Genomic DNA, 23,333 nt, shown 5'->3' with positions numbered 1-23,333 from the left:
ACAGCATGCATAGCTTTTCTCAGTTTTCCTTTTCCTTTCCTTGGGCTTTTAAGTTCTTTTCTGTTCTATTTTCCTGTCTCTGACTTTGTCCAGGCATCTTTAATAAAAAACTTTAAAGTTAGAATGGTTGGGATTTTTGGCAGATGGAAAGCCTGCTAGAAAGAAGAAAGGACACATGTAGCCACATCTCCTAAAGGGAACAGTGAAGTCTCTTTGCTTTTACTATAGAGCCTGTAGTTCTGAGGTGAGCTAGCCAGGGCTGGGGGATGTGATGTATCTGTGAATCTAAATGTGGTTTTTTTGCCCCACTTTGCTGAACAAGAATTGTCTGATAGCAAAAAAGAATTGCAGCTTAAGCTTAGGAGATTTTGCTTTTTCTTAGGCAGAAGGTTTCCTAGAGATTTCAGTTTGGGGCTGAACTATTACTGGGCATAAAGCAAACTGTAAAATTTTAACATCTCTCTAAATGGCTTCACACGGCTCATGTAAAAGTCATATATTTTTGGGGTTTTTCTGAAGCTGAAGCAAATTAATCAGTTATGATAGCTTTAACTCGATGTTGTCCTAGTGTTTCTTACACATTTTTATTGGGATATGACTTCTAAGCTTTGCCTGTTTTTTTAAGGGCTGCTGCTATAACCCTGAAGTGTTTCCAAACATAGTCCCGTCGAAAGCCAGCTACTTACTTCTGTTTTACATTTTGCCTATTTAATACCAAGTACACTAATAAATGCTAGTTCTCTCACTCCCTCTCTTTCTGTGAAGCACTAACTCAAAGAGGGAGGTTAAGATTGTTGCTTCTGTGGCGTGTGAAATGGGCTGGATGTTAGAGAGCAGCAGAGCAAGGCGTGTGCCCTGCCTCCTAAGCAAGCAGCAGCAAAGAGCCTGCGTGAGAAAAGCAGAAGGGAAAGCAAGAAGGGTGCCAGGAGCAGAACTGTAGAGAGCTCCTAGAATGTCAGAGTACGTGTGCTGATTTCCTATTTGTTCTTGAACGTAAAGCTCCTTACTTTGATCTTACATACAAGGTGATGAAAAGTGTTGCTTTTGGAGGTGCACAAGTAGGAAGTTTTCCAAGGTAAAGGGAGGAGAGAGGCGGCAGAAGGGATTTATTTCTTCTGGATTTGAGAGCATCTTCATTGTTCGTGACCACATTTGTTTTCAGCAAAAAGCTGGGCAGTGGGTATTGGCCTTGGCCTCTCTAGTTTTCCATCCGTGTGGTACGTGGTGGCTGCAGTCCTCTGCATGCAGTTCTTGGTATTTCCAGATGCTGTTAATATATTCCCTGTTTCCCTGCAGCCCTTTGCGCGTTTGTGCAGCCAAGCTCTCGGAGCTGGCGGGTTTCCGCACCGTGAGAGCATTGCAGATGCGGGATGCACTTGCTCCAAGGCGTGTGGGGAAGGGCGGCTCCGCCCGGCCAGCCCCGCCAAGGGGCCCCGCAGGCTGCGCCGGGTCCCCGGCAGCCCGGCCGAGCCCCGCGCTCGCTTTCAACCAGCGCGAGTTTTATGCATCGGCTTTGGCCAATTTGCTATGGTTTAGAGCTGTGGAGCCAGCTGTCTGCAATCTGATGTAATGTTGCCCTGGAAACCAGAAATGAAACACTTAAGCATTCACCACAGAATTACTACATACAGCATTAGCCAAAGTAATTAAAAGTTGAGCCATATGGGCTTTCGGATGGAAAAATTTGGAGCGGAGGAGATGGAAGTTAAGTTGTTCCTATTTGCAGTACTGCAAATCTGTTTGTTGTCCCCTTGAGGGCACAGGGAGAGGCCTGCCTTGGCTGTGCACAGGGGTACAGGGAGCTGGAGGGGCTCTGGCTGTTTTATCTGCATGTTAAGGACACCGAGGCTTGGCCTGGTGGAAGAGCTGTGTGCCAGGGGCCAGGAGGCATTGGTGGTCAGGGTGCAGCATGGATTCCTCCTTCCTGCTAGAGAGCCTCTGGCTGAGCATCTTGCAGACTCGTCCGCTCTATAAAAGACCACATCCACCCTTCTGCAGTGCTGCAGCACGCTGGAGTGCCTGTGAAGAGGGAAGAGAGCAAGAGGGGGCTGACAGCTGACTACATCAAGCCCGGTGCCAAGGCCTCACTGCTAGAGCTGTCCACGAAGCTGTTTGCCCAGCCCGCCATGCTTTGGGGACACTGGGGTAATTTTCCCATCTGAAGTCAGAGACAGCTACCAAAAAAAGCAATTCGGTCACCATGAAAGAGGGGAGGGTAGAGTGGGCTGAGGAAGTCAAAGCATGGAAGTTCAATGATTTCCAAATATGTCTGTTATGGCCTGAATGCTTTACATTTCTGTTTTCTGTTTAGTATTAGCTGTAAAAGAAAGCATTGCTTGAGCTGGAAAATTAAGCTCTGTTTCCCATGTGCCAAAGTGGAAACTTTTGATAATTCCAAGGCCTTTCTTAAAAAGTTGATTCAAAAACAGGAAGCAAATGAAGAGTAACCCTTTCTGAAAATGCATTTATTTTCAAGGAACCAGCATTATTTGACAATAATGTTTCCTGAGCAGCGCTACTAGTGTAGTCACATTTTTTAGACCTTTTTGCATAAACTGATTGTCCATCCTTTTTCGCTATGGAGGATTTCTCTGTCACATGCTACCTGGTATGATAGACTTATTGGAGGGAGGCTGTTTTTGTCTTTCATCTATCCATAAAGCATGACCTGTTCTCGCCTACCTGCAAAGCCCTGGCGATAGAAAGGATCTGTCGCTGCTTGTGGAGGACCCCAGCTCAAAAGGGTACTAGGAGTCCTAAAGCATTGGGGAAAAGCAGCTGGCACTTAATTGTGATTGGACTTTATTTATTTTGAAGTCTGCTAAGCACCCTCTGTACCACCCTCTTGGGTTTGATTTCAGTACCTTGCGCTGAGGCTATTTTGACACTTGTTTTTAATGTGGTACTTGTGAATGCAAATGTCAGACATTGTAAAAGCTCTTTCTTCGTTGTTGTTGTTGCTGATGTTGTTTAGTCTTCATAACCCTGAGGTGGCACATTTCCTTGTCAGATATCAGTGGTGCAACGTAGGACTAGCTGTTTATTCTTCAATAAAATCCTGAGTGGAGGGACCAGGTATGAGCTGTTCTCTTAGTCTTACAGAGCTCATGGTTTCAAAAACAGTAGTCTTGCAAACTGAGGGTGTACAAAAAGTATGATGGAAAGCAATCCCCTAGAGAAATTGCATTTAAAAGAAATGAATCTGAGTGCAAAATATGCATGATGGTTTCTTGCCAGCAGGCACTTAATGGCCCAAGAAATCTTGACTGAACTTCTTGATTACAGTCAATAATCCATTCATCATCTTATCTACATGTGTCTGTCTTGTTTGACATATCACTAAGTTGTCCTAGGCATAATCTCTGAATTAATTCTCATGTTGTTGCTTAATTTACTTGATGTAAACAACCCTGGCACTCTTTACAGTCCTATTTTTCCCAAAGGAAGTTTATTAATTACCTAGCCTGTCTGTAACCACAGTAAACGCATTTGTGCAATTCTTGGATGATAGAAGGACAATTCCTACTGCCATATGTGGTTAGTTTGGTATTCCTCCTTATTTTGGAGTAATGCAAAATTTGTGGGAAACTGGTAATGGACAGTACCCTTGCAGAAATTTGTTGAAGTTTGCCCTGGTGTGGTTCTGGAGTCCTTGTGAGCTGCATGCCTGGGAGGTAGGCTTTCAGAGCTGCCCTGGCTCTGTCAGGCACTGTGTGTGCCTTTGGAAGCTTTGCAATGAAGCTGCTAATTGGTGTCCTGCCCCATGGCATCTGCCTTTAGTACCTCACTCATCTTAGTATTTAAGCGCGCTAGAAAATAGAAGGCATTTTTATGTTCAGCCTTTCTTATTCATCCTCTAGATAAGCAGACAGAATTTTTTCTGGGAAGAGAAGGGGATGGGTTTTTTTTGTTTGTTTGTTTTTACTTGGCTTGCATCTCTTGGGGATCTTTATTTTTAAAAGTTTAATTAAGGAGAAGGATAAAAAAGGATGAGCACACTGTGGAAACCCAGATAGCTGCACTGACAGGAAGTTGCATGAGGGTTTTTAGAGCTGACCAGTAGGAATGCTGTGAATTGGCTGGGACTATGAGTGCAAACAAAGTAAGGTATACGATCCATACCGCACTCCAGCTGGAGCCTGTGCTGCGCGCAGGAATGTGCAGCAGCGCAGGATGCCAGGGCTGTCCTGGCCAAGCCCGAGAGCCCTGCTGGCCTCCTCTCCTCTCCCCTTCCCTGCCCTTCCCCCCACCGCCTTCCACATTCTGAACTGATTAAAACAGAGGAAGTAGCACGTTGAACATTGGATCTGGCTCGAAAATCGAAGTTGTCTTCTCGTTCACAAGGAATGGATTGTTTCAGCTTGTTGTGTCACTGCTGCTGGAGAGAAGGGAATTTTTTTTTGTCTCTGTAATGTTTGATACTTGAGGGAAAACAGCTGGAACTGAGCATACTGGATCAGATGCAAAACGAAACGGGATGCTGGGGAATATGGACTGCACTGTATATCTGAAAAGGTCAGAGTTTTCCCTTGGTCAGTGCTGGAGGAATGCTCTGTCCATCTTAATTCCAGCCTCGAGAGCCTTCAGGAGGAGTGTAAGGAGCAGGGAGGAGGAAGGGAATATTTTGTAGCTGTGGCAGTCCGTGAGTGAGGCAGATGAGGTCTCCTCCTTCCTTTTCTTCCCATCCCTTTCTTGTGCTGCTGTTTTTGATTTTCTGGGAAGACTGGGGGGAAAAAAAGAGAAGTCGTCAGTGACAGAGCTTCAGTTTGGAAACGCTGTTTATAACCAGGTTTAAACAGCAAGTTCTGAGATGCCAGACAGACCAGGGACTGACTAAACCACGGGAGCATAACTGGTATGGTAAGAAGAACCCTGGAAAAGAGCCCTGCCTGAAACATACTGGAAGAGGACGTGGAAGTAGTTATTACACAATGCATGTGAAGAAAGACAAGGGCAGGAATGCATTTCAGTGCCTAGGATCTTACGTTGCACAGATTTAGAAATCAAAATGGTATGTCATGCTTTCAGAAAAAGGAAAAAAAAAAAGAAAACAAGAAAACCCTCAGTTTCTGTCTGACCCGAGCTGAAAATATAACACCCGTTACAAAGCTGCATTGACACAATGCAGCAGATGAGCTGGGTTAACTTAACTTGAAGGAGCAAGCTGTGGAACTACTGCTTTATTAATATTCCCTTTGTTTCTTTGCCAGTCAAGAGAACAATCCGATGATGAAACAGAGGAGTCGGTGAAGTTTAAGAGGTTGCACAAGCTGGTGAATTCTACTCGCAGAGTGAGGAAGAAACTCATAAGAGTTGAAGAGATGAAAAAACCCAGCACAGAAGGTAAAAAGCAATGTGGTTAAAACTGTGTGAATACATGTTTTTGTTGAGAGGGGACAGAAACTGGAGGCTTGGGGGAGGGAGGGGTGGAGTACTCCTAAAGGATGGTAGTAGGAACAGCTGCCTTGTCTATTGTGCATGCCTTAAGTTATTGAATGTTTAGGCTTTAGAAGGAGGAAACTGACAGCCGAGAATGTGGTTGCTGCTGATCTGGTATTCTCAGAGCAGCGCTGGAGAGCCCCTCATTAAGAGATTAGAAATTGGCTTATGTTTTATGCCTCATGCTGGGGAGGGAACGAGTCTGGGAGCAATCCCAGCCAGCTGCCCCACAAGCTCAGCAAGGAGGTAAGTGGAGCCATTACCACATTGCTTCCTCCTCCCAGGCCCTGGGTGGCACACAGGTGAAGCTCCCCTGCTCGTTTTGGGAGGGTAGCAGCTGGCTGGTGGTGCAGTTGAACCACGTGGCATCACCCTGTGGCAAAAATACAGAACCTCTATCAGACATTCTTGTGGGATAGAGGCTGCCTCATGACTTCTCTTTTGGGGAATCCTGTCTGCAATTTGGCTTCTGAATGAGCCCTGCTCCCTACAGAGAGGGGGAGAGAAGGGAGGAGGAGGGTGGGGAAAGAGAAGTAAAGTTCAGGCCCTGGGAACACCATGCTGCAGAATTAACTCCGGATGACCTGTATGCATGTGTGAGCACTCAGATTAATGGAGCCTGATACTCAGGAGCCTCTCTGCAGCTATGCTTGAGTCCTCACTGGAATTGTGGGCACCTCTCTATGTTGGTGGCCTTCCCGGCAGCGTATGCCAATTCCCCTCAGCTCTGCAGTGAGCTGAGCAGAACTGTGATTCTTCCTAGTGCATTTAAGGAGAACACGTGCATCTTGCGTATGTGGCAGGAAACTGCTGGCAGATCTGTGATCTAGGCTGCCTCTCCTACATTATGGATGGTGTTACTGGCTGGCGTGAAAGGCACAACCAGTCTAGAGCTCTGGAATGGGCAGATGTCTCTTTCTGGAAAGGTTTTATCACCTCATATAGTGAGCATAAAGCTGGGATACCTTGGAAACAAAAATGTGGATTTTGAGACGGGACAAACAAAATAGGACTATTTTTCCACTGCTCTGGGGAAAGATGGCCCTCAGAGAAGCCTGTCCTACCTCCTCCTCTCTCTCCAGGAGTCTAGGAAAAGCTGCAGGGAACAATCAGGAGAGGCTCCAGGGATGGGAGCAGACGCAGGAGCAGGCAGCTCAGGGGCTACTGGGCATGCAGATGCCTTCCTGCAGTTGAACCAGACTTTCTCTTCAGCGTATTGAGTATTTGTCTTCATTCCCTATCCTCTCTTACAGTGCTTTACCTCCTTATTTCCTTTTTCCCTCAGTCTTTCACTTAAGTGTGCCACTGCTTCCAGGGTTTTTATTTCTACTGAGGTTTTCCACCACTAACCCCTGCAGAAAAAGCACTGAACTAGGAACTGTATTAATAAAAAAAAGCTTTTTCTCCTTCCATCTTTTTCCATCTGTTATCTGTCTTCTCTAGCACTAGGCTCCTCTGATTAAATTATCTATAATCTGAGTTTGTACTTTATCTATCACTCTGGAGTTTCTTAGTAGATTCATTCTTGGAAAACTCGATAGCAGTAGCAATTATTGCTAAATAACAACATGGATTAATTCTGCATAATTTCTGTATAATTGGAAGTCCCCCTAAGTTGCCAAGTCTACCTTAGCAGTAGATATCTATGACTTTTCTTTCAGGAAATTTGATACTCAAATTTTCATATGGCACATTAAAAGTACTTCATAAATGTTGTCCATCCCAATCTCTCATAAAACAGATCTGTATTCCCAATTGAATATGTCAGAGGGCTGTGCAAGATCACAAAAATTAGTGCAGTCAGATTTGGGATTGCCTTCCAAGTTACCCGCAGTTAAGCGGATTGGTTTTAGAGCTGTTTGCTGTGGTTCTTTGAATCTGTGTTATGAATGTGAAGTAATGTGAAATTATAGGTGACTAGGTTTTGGGGTGTTGGCTATAATATTTGATTGAGTAACATCAATAAAATTTAAATAAATTCATTAATGTTCAACAGCCTTTAGTATAGTTTGAAAACTGACCTGCAGTTTCCTGGAAGAAAGATTCTGCATAATCCTACTCAAAAATTTCTTCACAAAGAACAGCTTTTCCAAATTTCCCTTATTTATTCCTGTAGGTTTTAAAGAAAATCACACTAGTCTCAGATTCTTCTCCCATATTTCTATTACTGACTCAATTATCAGAATGAATGTACATTTGGCTAAGCTGATACTCACTAGAATTTGCCAATATCTGAATCCATATGTATTTTGTCTTAATCTGTTTCTAAGTGAGCCAAATAACTGGAACTTCCTAATTCCTGGGCACCGTTCTTATATAGCAATTAAAAATGCATCACATCTACATCTGTGTCATTATGGCTTTGTGTCATGAACTCACTCCAAATAACATCTGTTGCAGTGTTGACACACAATGCATATTTTACAAGCTGTTTAAAAACATATTTACTTAGTGGAATAAAATTGTTTATCAGTACATACTCAGTCCCAGGAGGATATCTATTTTCTGTTCATATTAAGATGTAGAGGGAGAGAAGAGCAAACTGGACAGTCCAGGGAAAGTGGTGTCAAAACAAGACTCCAATCTACAGACCTACCCCAATAATTTTCTCAAGAGTGAAAATTGCATGTCAGATGTGATCCCCTTCAATGTTATGATGAGCTTTATCACAGTAAAATAGCATCTTAGGTTTCAACAAATGTATGTCAAATGTGTTTTGCCAACACAGTGAACTGAAGATGAGGCAGGAATCTTATACAGGGCTGCTAATCTGTCATTGTGAAAGGTGTCCTTTGTTATTGAATGAGCCAATTTAGTAAATTGTAGGTATTTTGGTAACAGTTCAAATTTAGCTCTGCTGTAAGACTGTGGAAGCAATCAAAGATGAAGGCAAAGTTAGGTCATTAAGAAATTTATTTTGGCAAGAAATAAATACAGTCATATTTATGTGTGTGTGTCTGATACATAGGTATGAATGCTGTGAAATTTGTCATGGATACAGAGGAGGATGTGCACTTTTTTTTTTCACTCCTACCTCGTTATTGCATCTAAAATCTTTCAAAGGAAAACACCAGAGAAAAGTTTCTTATATGATAAATGTTAAAAGGAATTGCAGTTTCAAGTTCTTTATTCCCTTCTCTCCATTCCAAAAACGAAACCTGGCTATCTGCCCATGTCCAGTACTTATGTTGCAAAATATTCCTGTGAAATATTTTCTGGAAAAAATTGGTGAAAACTAAGTGTTTCTTTCATTACCAGGACACTGTTGAAATTGGCACATCTGCAGTTTGACCTACTTCTTTGTTTTTGCATCTGCTTAATAAATTCTGTGTGATTAAAACTGGTGCCTCTTCCCCCATCAAAACCCCAAAACTTTTCATCCTGGAGTTAAACTCCATAACTTTCTGCAAAAAATACTCCTTTCTGCATCCAAAGGAGCACTAGGTATTGGCAAACTGGACCTGAGAGATACTTGTTTGGGTTTTAATACTGGGGCGTACTTCTGACCTATTGTAAGCTCACTAGAGCTGAGTATCATATGCAAGTATCAGAAGAAAAACATGAGAAACAGATCCCAGCTCCAGCTTTTAGGGGTTGTTAGTGGGAACATCTGTGGTCTTAGCTGCAGCTGAGAGAAACTTAAAATAATGATGAGTTTACTTACTCATGGATGTTGTCTTCTGTCTATTGAGAGCTAATCTCATTCGTACTTCTCAAAGTGAGAAGAATGGAAGGAACTGCTTCAGGTTTATCCACTCAAAAATAACTTCTGAGCAATTTACATCAAAAATAGTTATCTTCCAATTTAAGTGGCTAATACATTGAATAAATACAGTAAGGCTCTACAGGAACACATCTTAGAGAATTATGAACAATGACAAGCGTTGTGCTGCCTTTTTCCCCTGTAGGTGTGGAAGAGCACTCACTTGACAACTCTCCTATACTGGATGACAGATCAGCACTTTACTCTGGAGTTCACAAGAAGCAATTCTACTTTGACAGCTCCTGTGAAAAGCAGCCAGAGGACGACTCGGACTCACTTACTACTTCTCCCTCATCCAGCAGCCTTGATACGTGGGGAGCTAACCGGAAGCTGGTGAAGACCTTCAGCAAAACAGATAGCCGTGGCCTTATCAAGCCTCCCAAGAAACTTGGGACATTTTTCTCTTACCCAGAAGAGGAGAAGTCCCAGAAAGTTTGCCGCTCCTTGACAGATGGGGAAATGAAGAAGAGCCTCGGCTCGTTGAGCCATGGGGTAAGTACAGAAAGCATTTGCTTTTATGACAGCAACAGGCACAAGCACCATCTTCTGGTGTCCCTGGAGGAGATTCAGAGTATAAGGAAGCAGATCCGATTGAAGAAAATGGATACTAACTATTCCTGTTCCAGAGCTTTTCTTTGTCAGCGCCCTGCTAGGAAAGGAGCATCCCCCACAACTTGCGACCTACAGTTACTGCGGCACAAATCGAAAGGGGGTGGAGGTTGTGGCTTCCCAAACAGAAGGCTACGAGGGCGCACCTCTGTCAGCGAGTTCAATATTACCTATGTGGTGGAGAGAAGCCTGTACAGTCACCTCAACCTCTCACAGCTGGTGCGTCCCGTTACTGACAGGACCCTGAGCAAGGCCGACAAGCAGGACCTGAGGAGATGCCTGCTGGAGGAGGATGAGGAGGCCAAGAGGAAGTGGGCTGCCACAGTGGACCGCTGTACTAAAAGGGTTCTCTTGAGAATCCACCAAAAGTCTGTGAGTCAAAGAGTTGCCATGAAGGTGGTCTTCCAATTTCTGTGAGGTTGCAGTGAACACTTTCTGCTTTGTGCTTTTAACTAAAATTCAGTGCTTCTGCTTTCTTTGCCGTTAGAAACTCTTAAGCACTGTAATGCAGGTATAAGGGAAGAGCTTGATATAATCTTGTCAGAGAAGACTTTTGCTGGGTCTGCCATTGCTGTGTGTACAGAATAACTCAGTAAGAGAGAGCAAATGAGCAAATACGACAAAATTCTGCTTTTTTAAATTTATCTAGTGCAGAAATAGAGATCAGCAATGAACACAGAAGGTTTGAGATGCTATAAAAACATTCTTTGCGATGCTTTGGGAGTCAGTATTCTCTTCAAGGGGTACCAAGTGATGAATGGGATTTTCAGAGTAATAGAGTATTGTTACTCAACTGTGCTCTATTTCTCTTTCACTGTCATTGCCTTAAATTGGCCCTTCCCTTCTCAGATTGCATCTCATCATTTCACTCACTCGATCAGTATTCTCCCACACAGAAAGAAAGAGAGTTTTGCATTAGGTGGTCACTGCTCTCCTGCTTGCTCCTCACCTCCACCAGAATTGTCACTACTGCTTCTTCTTTCTAGCATGGAATGAAGGTGGCACCTTCACTCAGAGTGTTACAGAAAGGGAACAAGGGGTGGCCAAAAGAGGAAATTGTGTTTACAGTGAGAAATTAAGTTATTTGAACACTCCAGAGGGATCCAAAGCTGCTTCCTGATTATATGACCCAGTTTTGATAGTTCCGTTAACCATGATTCTGAGTTTCCTAGGAACTTGCCTTTGGTGCCAGATCTCCAAAGCTGAGCCAGCTAGTCTGTTGTCTAGTTGACAATGTTCCCTACTTTGGTGGATGGAAACAGCAGTGCACCCGTAACATTAACCAAGATATTCCACTGAACAATACAGTAGAAACAGCTTTTCCTCTTAAAGAACAGATTTTTTTTTTTGAGAGAGATCTCTGCTTAATTTCTTCTGATAAAAGGTATAAGAGTGACAGCTGTGGTCCCCTTGAATAGCCTAGGAGGTGACCAGGCCTTCATGGTTCTCTTTTTGCTCTTTGGCTGTGAAATACAGATTTTTTTTTCTACTCAATACCCTGAACATTCAGTCTTGGCAGCTTTACTGTTTCTTCTGCATTGACTGCTTACCCTGCCCCTCACAGGGTACTGTTTATTGCTACAGACATTGTACTCAGAAGATGTTGTTTTCCTGTAAGGATATTATAGTGATAGGACCTTGCTCATCCATCTGTGGGTTGATTAATAAGGTTATCTTAGACCAAAAACATACTCATATTAATTAAAAATACCCTCTTGGTAATGTCTTTGTAAATACAGATGACAGAAACAAACTCTTCAGTTCTTCTAATAAGTTAGTCTTGTCTCACCATAGTAATTTCATTATTAAAACTACCTGCACTGACCTTTGCTTAATCACAGAGATACAGTTAAATAAATGGGCAGTGTTTTGTTGTTGTTGAGGAACTTCAGTCAGCTGCTTCTCCATCCTTGTTTGAATGGCATAAATGTTGGAGACCTGCTGCCCACTAACTTTTTCAATGCACTTCTTCCTGAAACTGAAAATAGCTGACAAGCTTCAACTAATGCCGCTCCTTCCTAGAAATGCTTAATGTTTGTTTGCTGCAACCTCAGAGAAATTGCAATGCCTCTGTATTCAGTGGAATTGGTCACTCTGTCTTGCCTTGCCATTCATTTTTGTCATTTATATTTGTTTCAGTGGCCTGGACATGCATGAAATTTTGAAATGGCATCAGTTTTTCTTTTCTCCCAGAAGAATAATACTTTTGATTGCATGGCCATTCCATTGAATATCCCTCTCCTCATCCACAGACTTTTTGTTTGCTACAGGATTTCCAGGAGCCCTGCTGGAATCTGAAGGTGGAAGTTAAATTTTAAATGTATGGGGAGGTCCATAGTGAAACCACAAGCATCCTTAATAAAGTGCATTTACTCAGAAGCTTTTAACCAACAGTTGTTTTGTTTTTCAAGAAGACTTCTTTAGGAGGAGCTCTGGCTAGTTTGACAGACAGGTTTGCTTAGAGCAGTTCCAGATGTCCTCTCTTCATTGCTGGAATTACCATACACTGTAGGATTGGTTATAATGGTTCTTCACAGAAGGACCAAATTACTCCTAGCTAAACATGCTGTGCTTTATAAACCGATCTTATTACTTGTGGTTGGTCTCAAATGCTTTCTAAAAACAATTCTTAAAACCTGTGCCATAGTCACATTGCCTTCTGTAAAAAAAAAAAAAAAAAAAAAACACTTAGAAAAATTCTACATCACAGCATTTTCTTTAATGTGTGTGGGGCCTAGACAAAGCTGGCTTTGACTTCCACTAGAGTTGTAGTGTGTACAAAAACTGTCATCCAAGTTTGTTGGGTGTAAGCAGCAAGAAGCTAGAAATAAAACCTTTTAGAAGCTATTAATATGTATGCTTTAAGTGGTGAACAGGAAGAGTGTTTACTTTAAAAGAATGAACTCGTATAATTGTTTATTTAGTGTCACAGTTTATACAGCTTGCTTCTTCCTAAGAGACAAAGCGGGCTGGTAGTTCTCAGGTAGTGGATTTTCACTGACTCACAGTCCTTTTTAGGTCTGAGCCAATACCTAATCAATATCTAATTGATTCTTAATATGTCTTTGAAGTTATTCTGTTGGGTAGTTCAGGCCCTAAGAACTTGTAGTTCACAAGTGTTGATCTTCTGCCTCCTGTTTATCTCAGCTCTGCTCTGAAAAGAATACTTAGAGTGGGCATCTGCCTGTCTTCAAAACCACACTCAGAGCCCAGAGCTGAAGTTGTACAAGTTAATTATAATGGCCATACTTTCCTTTCCCTGCATTGCCCCATAAGACTTCTGCCAAGGCCAGGTACTTGAGTACTGTGCAGCTGGTTGTTCATTGGTCAGGTTTTGTTACCTCTTGGATTGCAAAGAAAAAGCTGGAAGTGACTAATCTGGAGTCAGGGCTTGCTGAGTCTCTGGGGACACAATGCTTATGGATAGCTGGGCTGGGTTTTCCCTCCTCTTACCAAGGGCTTACCCTACTAGGCTTCCAGTGATTCCCTGTGTTTCAGTGGAAATGCAACTATTCAGAAGGTAGGTTATTTAAAGCTTTAAAAGATTTAGAAGTTTGGTGGTTCTCTGTTTCAGTGCTGCTGTGGACTTATTTATGAAGGCAGATGGGAGGGAAGAGATGGAGTTGCCAGCACCTTGGAAAACTTGATGCATAAGATCAACAGTTTCCTCAGACCAAAAAGTCTTTTTTCTTTTTAAAAAGAGGAGTAGGCAGTAGATGACTCAACAGCAGCAGACCTTAGGCCAAGGAGTTGTCTCTGGAAAAGAGAGACTCATTGCTTTACAACAGATTTCCTGATTTATAATCTCTCATCCCTTTATTTGTTTCTTTCTTTCCATTTTTGCAGACATTTGTATTTTAATTGGTGTTCTCCAAATTACAGATGTTCTAAGTGAGCTAATCATGGTAATAAAATTATCTCTCTTGTTTTTTTTGCAGAGAACCTGTAGCTTTGGAGGATTTGATTTGACAAATCGTTCCCTTCATGTTGGAAACAGTTCTGACCAAATGGTGAGTTTGAGAAGGTGCAGACTTGAAATAGCATAAAATGAAATGCACAGTAGAGTTATAATAAACTGAAGTGTAATTTAGGTCTGTAATAATAGTTTGGGGATCCAAGAAAACAGAGCATCTTTTTTAACCTCAAACTTCTTTAGCTTTGAGAATAACATACACACCCATATCCATGTGTGTAAGTATTTATATACAGTATATGTAAAGAGGTAGGAACAAGTGATCAAAGCACAGATCTGGGGCCACATCTGTGGGCTACTCTTATATCTGATTTCCTCAGAGCATCACCCAAGGCAAAACATGTGCTTGCTATACTTCTTCAGTAAAAATATTTACTATTTGGAATGATGAGGCTAACTTCGCTGAAGATCTGCAAATTATTTGCGTGGAATTCATTATATAAGAAGTTCATTATTAGCTTTCTCATTGTATCTCAGAGCTCTGGAGTAGACCAGGATCCCATTGTGCTGGGTGCTGTGCAATTGATCTCAGAGCATTCTTGTGTTAAAAAAAAAACACATCTTCCCCTGAGATTTAATTCCTTTTTATGTTAGTCATGTTGATCCCACTGTTACTGTTGGTTGGCCTGTGGTCAAAAATAACAGAACAGAAATGAGCCAGAACATTATATCAAATGAAATTGCAAACATATTTTTTCCTTTTGCCCATATATGTTTTTCTTTTCTGTTGCAGCACTGGATCTGATAACTTTTCTGTCCACTTAAATCAAGTCTAAATTGTCAACCATTTTGTATGCCAGCATTATATTATTTTTTTGTCAGCTGGGGGTTTGGGGCATGTTTTTTGTTGCCATATTTTTTTAACATCATAAATTACCCCTAAATTTGCTACATCTGGGTGGTTATTTTACTCATCAATTTTCAATTCAGTAAACAAATTAACTTCTGAATTTATAGTGTTTATCTTTAAACATAGACACTTGTTTTGATCAGATTGGTTTTAATATAAGAAAATGTGAAGTCTAGATGCTATATATATTCCTGGGAGCATCGGTAGTGGGAGAGATGCAGTGCATTAGAACAATATATGTGGACCAAAGCGGGTTTATTTCTTGAAAACATATAAGTCCATTAAGTAAAAGGTTTTCTTCAAAAAAGATTAGGCCAAAAGCTGTCCTTAATTTCTGGTAAAAGACCAAAATTACCAAGGAAGTTGTAATTATGAACGACTTTTAAGGGGAAAAACAACATATTGTCAGAAATGAAGTATCAGTTGAATTTCAAAGAAACTTTCTGTCAGAACACTGATGCAGTAGAAAATATACATAATGAAGAAAAAAGATAAATGTCGACTGTACAATATAGTGTACATTTATTTTAGGGTTTGCCATCTTGTAGCTAAATATAACCAAGTCAGAGACAAAACTAGTAGTCAATCTCTTTGGCCAGATGGATTTTGGTCCTTTATAAGAGCTGAATCATACAAGTTTGCTGATCCATGTTGAGTGTGTACTTGTGACATGAGTAAGTGCTCGGTACCTTAAGCTGGTTTAGAAAAGGCTAAATGAATTCAAAGCAGCTGGTCTTTGTCATCCACTATACAAGGACCAGCTAATTTAGTTGGTCAGTACCCTGCTGTATGCCTTAAAAAAAGCAGTGCAAGTTTAACCTACCATGGTTGATGGATTTAGTACATTTTTTGTGGTGTTTGGTTTTTGATTTTTTTTTTCTTTTTTTTATGTTCTGTGGTAAAACCACAGAGGTTAGTAGAATGCCTGTCTGAAAATAAAAAGTAAATTTGAGTAGCCAAATGTAGATACATATATATACATATATATACACACACAGAGATATATATTTGGCTAGCATCTCAGAGGTACCTTTACTCCTTTTAAACTCTTTGTAGTACTGACCAACATGAGCACAACTACTGTTGTGTGTCGTGTTAGAAAGCCTTAGACTGAAATGTGGGGTTTTCTATCAGATTAAATACTTACTGAAATTCAAAGGGATAAAGGCATCCTAACAGTCCCCAACATGTCTACACATAATACTTTCACAAAAAGTTTATAAATCAGGCCTTAAGAGTAAGCTATAGTGGACTGCTACAGGGGTTTGCACAAGGTCTCAACCATGAATTTGGAACAGGCAACAGGACACTGTGCTGCTGTCCTGTATCTGCCTGGACACCTCTGCAATAATGGCTGGCTGAGGGAAAAGATGGCTCTTCTATTTTAAAGGCTTAAGCCCTGTTTTATTTTGCAGGGCAAAGAAGGAGACTTTGTTTATAAAGAAGTGATCAAATCACCCTCTGCCTCCCGTATATCTCTGGGCAAAAAGGTGAAGTCTGTAAAAGAAACCATGAAGAAAAGAATGTCGAAAAAATACAGCAGCTCTTTGTCTGAGCAGGTATGTAAGGTCTGCAATGGAATCCACTTAATAATGTAGAAGTGATAATCAATACTGATTCCCATGCTTCAAGGCATCTCTGAAGAAATTTCTAATAAGATTATATGGTGTGACTTATTCCTATGTTCTTATAAAATCCCTCACTGTGAAATGGCTTCCTATAGATGCCAGCACCATGGAAAATGCATTTTCGGATTTTTATTTAAGTAGCTCATCAGAAGTCTGTCGTTGATGGCGCTACACACCTCACTCTCTATTTCCTTTTCTTTTCTATCATAATTTATTAAGGGAACCAGTCTGTGACACAGGGTCACAGTAATACATTTAATCTGCAATTTACACCCTAGTTTAAATTCCTGGCATAACTTCACATATACAGCTCTTCTCTGCTATTACAGGTCTTTTCTCCATCATAGCTTGCCCTGTGCAGCAGCCCATTAAAACAGGCACAGTCTAGTCAGAAAGGGGCATCTGTCAGAAGATTTTCCTATTATTCTTTCATTACAGATTTTTATAGTCTATTCTTAAAGGCAAACCTGAAGTACATTAGTTCTAAATTAGGCATTGAATTTCAGTGGCCTAGAAACAATTGCTGTCTTTTTCCCTTTTCCTTTAGTGGAGTGTCAAAAATCTTCGGCATGTGTTTAAAACCGGGTTTGCCACTTGGATTGTGTAAGGAGTAGATTGGAAAGCCGCTGGGAAAGCAGAGCTCTTCCTGGTTAACACCGCCCCCAAGTGGGCTCGGACCGGTCGTGGGGGATGCTCTCAGTCATGGGAAATTGGGAATGGAAGTTTTGCTCTTAATGCAAAGCCTTAGTGCCTGAGAAAGAAGCAATTTGTAACACTCATAGTAACAGCTCCAAACTGAAGCATCCAGAGGCACCAAGAGAGGCAGAAATGTGGCCAGTGTTATGCCATGCTTTGTGACTATTAGAATCCCTTTGCTGCAGAACTGTTCATTAGCCATCATTATTCATAACCGGGGCAGTGCTACACTTACGGTTATTTAATTTAAACTTACAATTAAACATGATTTAATATTTATAAGAAGATGGTTTGGTGTCTGACTGGCTTTACAGTGCACATCTGCAAAGTGCCGAAAAAAGGAGTCCTTTGAAAAATTGCTTTAAAGTGATTTATCAATACTTCTGCTCTCTGTCTCTCTCTCTGAGATTGACTTTACCTCTGAAGTCATAGGCTGGGATGAGATTTTCCTAATGATTGTATAGCATGCAAATAATAGTGTTCATCTAAAACTTCTACGGCCATACATCTCCACAAAACACTCTTGTATACAAGCTACAGTTCTTTTGTTTTCAAACTTTATGGCACAGTTGTTGTAGAATAGTTATAACTTTCAGGCATCATGATTTCAAGTATGTTCCAATATCTCTTTCTGCATGCATTAAAACAAGCAAAACTTACGCTGGCCACAAGTATCTGCTGCTTTGTTTTAACTGTGTTTCACAAAGGCTGACAGAATTTCAGATCAGGAAAGACCCTTTTGGTTTTCTGTAATGTTTGACGGAATGAAAAGAGAAATTGTCTCAACTATTGCACACTGTAGCAATCAAGACACACACGTAGCAAAATCTTTTTATATTTATGCTTTTATGTTTATGAGTATTTGCATTACTATGCACAGGTTGCATTTTCTGGCTAATTCTGTTTTTTGTTCTTATAGGTAAATGAGCAATGATATAAAAAATTCACTGAAAAAAAACCCCAAAAACATTGCTTCACGTCTCACTTGCATTGATTTGTTTGTGTTCATTTTTGTACAAAATCCCGATTCAGAAACATGAATTTAGTACTAGTTGTTTTGCAAGTACTGCTGGCGAAAATATAACGTGTCATGAAAACCCCTGAATTGGGAATTTTGTGTAAGGTTTTTTTTCCCTACTTACAAAGCTAGCTTTTTCCGACTGGTCTGTTTGCTCCCATCACCACTATCATGCCTAATAAAATAGAGTTTCTTACCACAGCTGGGTACTGCTAAATAAGTAGATAGAAGTTTTCAGCCTGTTTGGTAAAGAGCGGAAAAACAGAATCTTTTCCTTGGAGGTGGACAAGCAGCTCCTGTCAATGCCTATGTTCATTTATCAAACTTTAATGGTCCAATCCCTTTCAGGAGTCCAGCCCTGGGGTCGTGCCGGGCTCCCCGCAGTCGCCACCCCCAGACACTGACTCCCTGGACAAACCCAAGCTGAAAGCTGGTGGCTCAGTGGAGAGCCTGAGGAGTTCCTTAAGCGGTCAGAGCTCAATGAGTAAGTTCAGTTGTAATTGTGTTGTTCTGTTTCTGTGGCTTCAGGGAGCAGAGATCTCCACTGTAAGCAGAATCTGAGACAGTCAAAGCAGAAATAGTGGTTAAAACGTGGAAAGGCTGATGGGTTAGTCATGGGTTAGGGGGTCTGCAAAGAACTGTGAGCTCTTTGGTGCAAAGACAGGGGGTTTTTTGCTTTATAAATACAGAATCCTGAAAAAGTGAAATCCTGCTTCCTGTCTGCTGGTCCTGCTCTTACAATATACATATTCTAACATAAATGTAATAATGAACCTGTTTACACTGGTCAAGTAGTAAACTGGCTCATCTTTACACTGGATTTCTCCTGAGGACTCCAGATGGGCCTTCCACTCTCCCTCAAGAGAAACCTTGTGTTTCTCTCATTAACCAATTAAGGGAAGAGTCGTATTCAAAACCTCTCTGCTTTAGACTGCCTCTACAAGAAACAGCTTAAATGGAACACACATGGTGTGAACTTGCTACACTATTCACCAAATGTCTGGACTATAGAGGGATTCTAGAACCCCCTTGCAGGTTTCAGAGCTTGTTTTCCTCACAAACGTTTTATGAGCAAAACTTCCCAGGAAGACGTCATCAATCTCTTGTGTTGTACCACAGATGAGATATTTGTTAAATAGCTTCTAGGTTAAGTATTGAGGGGGTGAATTCAGGAAAGCAGGAGTGCAGACTAGATTTGCCAACTCTCCCATCCCCATATGTGTATAAGAAATAGCAGCATTTAAGGACATTTAACTTTGATTACCATGTTTTGTGGAAAGACGACTCCTTTTCTGTTTTGCCTCTGTTTATGAAGCTTCTTCACAAAGAAACTTTTGTGAACTAATACTGTGTCTCTCACACAGGTGGTCAGACAGTGAGCACAACAGATTCCTCAACCAGCAATAGGGAGAGTGTGAAATCAGAAGATGGTGATGATGAAGAGCCTCCTTACAGAGGGCCGTTTTGTGGAAGAGCCAGGGTTCACACTGATTTTACTCCGAGTCCTTATGATACAGATTCTCTGAAGCTCAAGGTACTGGCTATATTTGTTTTTAAGGAGTTAAACATTTATTTTGCTAAAATTCTAAATTAAGACTTTTTTACAATAACTATAGAATTCTTAATCTTTTAATGAATTTATGTGTTTTGGAAGCCCTTTAAGTGTCTTCTAAATTAAAGATTTCCATATATATAAATTATAGATTTATAGCAAAATGTTACAGAATGTAAGTAAGTACTAGTGTTTCTCTGCATCCATGGAAAGACACTTGTGTCTTTAGTTTCTTTAAAATTAAAGATGTGCCATGAATTCATTTCCATTTTGCAACAGTTTTGCTTGAAAGATTGGAAAAATACTTTGTCTGCCACAATGAAATAATCCTCAATGGAAAAATTTTCAGAACTCTTGGAAGAAATGTGCATGCACCTGCACACAATGTCTCTTAAAGGCATTTCAGTTACTATAACTTGATTTGAGTTGATATTGAAATATTTTGCTAACTGAGTGGTCACCCCCCCTTTAATTTTTCTGGATATCAGCTTTGATTATTTTTAGTTGTGCTGTATTCAGTTCAAACTATCTGACTCCTGACATTCATTACTTAAAATTCCAAGAGCAGCTAATTCCTATTAAAGCTGATGTGTGTTAGGCAATCTCTTGAGGCATGCAAAAGCAGTTGTGTGTCCATTTCTTTGTTATGATCAGGAGCACATTAGGAAAAGCAACTTTATTGGTTCCTTCTCCATTGGCTTCCTTTGCTCAGGAGATCTGATTTGAAATTCTGCTCATATACACTGAGCGTATTCTTATTTGCACCAGTTTCAGGTAGTTGCAAGCATAGAGACTTTTGTACCAAACAGCACTGATGCTCTACAGAGATGTCAGCAGGTTTGTGAATCTGGGAAGTTGGGGTCCGTTCCAGGATCTTTTTTTGACTTGCTCTGTGATCTGAAGCACGTCACCTAATTCCTTTTTCTTCCATTTGTAAAACAAGTATAATCAGACATTTTTGCAAAAGCTGTGGTTGACCTTTTGAAAACTGAAGCGTGTTGTCCATCCCATGTACGTGGAAATCCAAGTGACTGTGTTTGCTTAAATATCTATCAGAAAGCTAAATGGCTTTCTTGCTTCTTTGGTCTGCAGAAAGGTGACATCATTGATATAATCAGCAAACCCCCCATGGGCACTTGGATGGGTCTGTTGAACAACAAAGTTGGCACCTTCAAATTTATCTATGTGGATGTGTTAAATGAAGAGGAAGAGAAGCCGAAGCGGCCCACCAGGAGACGTCGAAAAAGCAGACCACCCCAGCCCAAGTCAGTCGAGGATCTCTTGGATCGCATCAATTTGAAGGTCCAAATTCTCTCTCTCTCCTTACCCTTTCACTTTTTCTTGCAGGAAGGGGTCCACACCTTTGAAGTTGTTAGTTTTGGAAGCTGCAGACCAGATTCATAGTCCTAAGGACTGTAACACTGCTTAGCAGAATCAGGTCTTAGTTGCAGAGTGAAAATAGCTGCAGCCAGGCAGAAGTGCCTGTCAGGCCTGATGAAGTGCCACAGGCTGTGAGTTGTGTGCGCTCAGACGCCATAAATCCTTGCACAGTATGACCATAGGCTAGCACGCTCCAGAGGCAAGCAAAAAGTGTAAAATCACAACAGTTATGCTGCCTTTAAGGTGGACACTTTTATCCGTGTTTCTTTTCAGAAGTGCTCGGGATAAATTGGTGTGGCTGTCATTCAGTCTTCATACTTCTCCCCTCACACAGAGCCATGCCATGTTGTGCCTTCAGGTAGCATGATATCCAGGCCATCTAACACACTGCATTTCAAGCACAACAGTACATTGAGCATTCTAGTTCTGGCACAGCTACCTCCCTGAGCTCAGAGCAGTGTTTATGCAAACTATAATGTTATAATTTTGCTGCTGTGCACTGGTTTGCACTTACTTAACTTACTGCTTTTCTTGATGGTTGCAAAAATCTCTTAGTATCTTTATTGACAAAATAAGTTGAATAAATATGTTGTCTTACCACTCTTCTTGTTTTTTCTCTCTTTGTGCAGGAGCACATGCCCACTTTTCTGTTCAATGGTTATGAAGATCTGGATACCTTTAAGCTTTTAGAAGAAGAAGATTTGGATGAACTGAACATCCGAGATCCTGAGCACAGAGCTGTTCTTCTCACTGCAGTGGAACTTCTTCAGGAATATGATAGTACGTGGGATGTTTGAGGTTTTCTGTTTTACTAGAGGTCTGCCAAGAACCTTGTGAACCCCTTAAAGTAGAAAACTTGTTCCAGGATTTTAGATATATTTTTTTTCCTAATACAGTTATTTCCAGGGTAATCCTGTGTAACGTTAGATTTTTGAGGGGTGACTTAAGGCTTTTTTTGTTCTGCTGCAATTACTCCGTTCATATAAGCCTTGCCAACCAACTTATTTAATTAATACCAAGTGTATAACATGTAACACTTTAGAATACTGATGTTCAAGAATAAATCCTGAGATAACCTACTCGAAATAGGAGGCTGAGACATAGAGAATAGGAAAGAAGAAATTTCCATATTAGAGGGACGAGATTAAGATTGTCAGGAGTAAAAAAAATCAAACCCCAGAGGGCTGTGGAGAAATGTAATGTGAATTAATTTCATCTGCACATGCTTTTGGTTCTTGGACGGTTAATTGCAGGACTGTAAAGTTAGATTCAGGTTGTGTATATGACAATGCAGCAATTTTCAAAGGGAGCAAATAAATATATCGGTCAAGTGCCAAGAGTGAAAAGCAGTGACCCACCTATCTATGTACAACAGTGCAGTTTTGCTCACTGAACACGTGGTCTTGGGCAAGTGGTTGCAAAGACAAGGAAAAGTGGAATAAGCCATGGCAGTCAAATGCAAGGGTGTCTTTGCTGCACAGGAGTAAGCAGAGCCTAGCTGTTGCAACGTAAGACAGTACTGAATTTGCCCTTCATCCCCAAGTGTCAGTAGAGGGTTGGTACCCACCAAGCAGAGTCAGTAGAATGGATTGTGTGATGGCTTCCTCAGCTGCTTCTGTGCAAATTCCTATGTTTTAGCTTAAACTGCCATAGCAGCAATTCAAACAACTGTTATTAAGTGGGAAATGCTTAATTCAGTTACAGTAATATGTGTGGTGAATATCTTTAGGCAGTGCTGTGTGGCCTGTGTAGTTTTCTTGTTCATTTCCCAAAGAAGCATCCAGTCTTTCCTTGCCCTTCTCTAACTCCTAATAAAGTTGCAGAATTAGTTGCTTTTCATTTATATCAGAATAGCTTTTTTGTTACCTAAGATGAGCTTCTCTTCATTATTTGCAGACCTATTTAGAATGCTAAACTTCCCTGAAGAAATAATTTTTTTCAGGACCCTTCAATTTTGGTTTGCAGACTTGAAGATTGGTGGTTGAAAAGTACAAATTCCAGCTCCAAGTCAGGATGATGAGGAGAAAGAAAAGTGGGGACCAGACAGATGGAATCTGGGAGAGGCAACAGCACATAGTTCCACTTCATAATTATCTGTCATGTGCTGAGAGTAGGAATTGGAGTAGCCATTTCTGACATTTTATTGCAGGGGGAAAAAAATACCACTGCATAAACTGTATTCTTGTATCATGACACTGGTTTTCTGTATTTTCAGCTCCAGATTTAGCTTCTTAACAAAATATGATTTCTGACAAAAATTCTGGGTAAATTCCTGGAATCCAGTGTATGGACCACACTTGAGTGTTGGCTTTTTACATAGACCAAGGAAGGAGGGAATTGGCACCATTAGTCTCCTTCATGTCCCTTCATCCTTTGTTAGGGCACAGTATCTAATGTGCTCAGTCCCAATCCTTCCTCTGGGTCT

General features: G+C 41.0%; 1 protein-coding gene across 8 annotated transcripts in view; it reads left to right on the top strand.

The window, feature by feature from the left end:
• Nucleotides 1–23,333, top strand: part of LOC106858495 (SAM and SH3 domain-containing protein 1) — a 523,779-nt gene that overhangs the window by 487,153 nt on the left and 13,293 nt on the right. For 5 of the 8 annotated variants that reach the window (XM_088161582.1, XM_088161583.1, XM_088161586.1 and 2 more), the window contains 8 exons: nt 5,211–5,343; nt 9,348–10,183; nt 13,750–13,821; nt 16,050–16,193; nt 18,325–18,460; nt 19,341–19,510; nt 20,621–20,830; nt 21,538–21,688. In XM_088161582.1, coding sequence (XP_088017708.1) covers nt 5,211–5,343; nt 9,348–10,183; nt 13,750–13,821; nt 16,050–16,193; nt 18,325–18,460; nt 19,341–19,510; nt 20,621–20,830; nt 21,538–21,688 — 1,852 coding nt within the window. Of the gene's footprint in view, nt 1–4,337; nt 4,516–4,625; nt 5,012–5,210; nt 5,344–9,347; nt 10,184–13,749; nt 13,822–16,049; nt 16,194–18,324; nt 18,461–19,340; nt 19,511–20,620; nt 20,831–21,537; nt 21,689–23,333 lie in introns of those variants that run through there. The other 3 variants (XM_088161589.1, XM_088161588.1, XM_088161585.1) reach the window with 3 other exon arrangements.

Source organism: Sturnus vulgaris, chromosome 3 (genome assembly GCF_052056855.1).
Source record: "Sturnus vulgaris isolate bStuVul1 chromosome 3, bStuVul1.hap1, whole genome shotgun sequence".
NCBI classification, from domain to species: Eukaryota; Metazoa; Chordata; class Aves; order Passeriformes; family Sturnidae; genus Sturnus; species Sturnus vulgaris.
The sequence above is the reverse complement of the archived record's forward strand: the minus strand, read 5'-3'. Positions and strand labels throughout refer to the sequence as shown.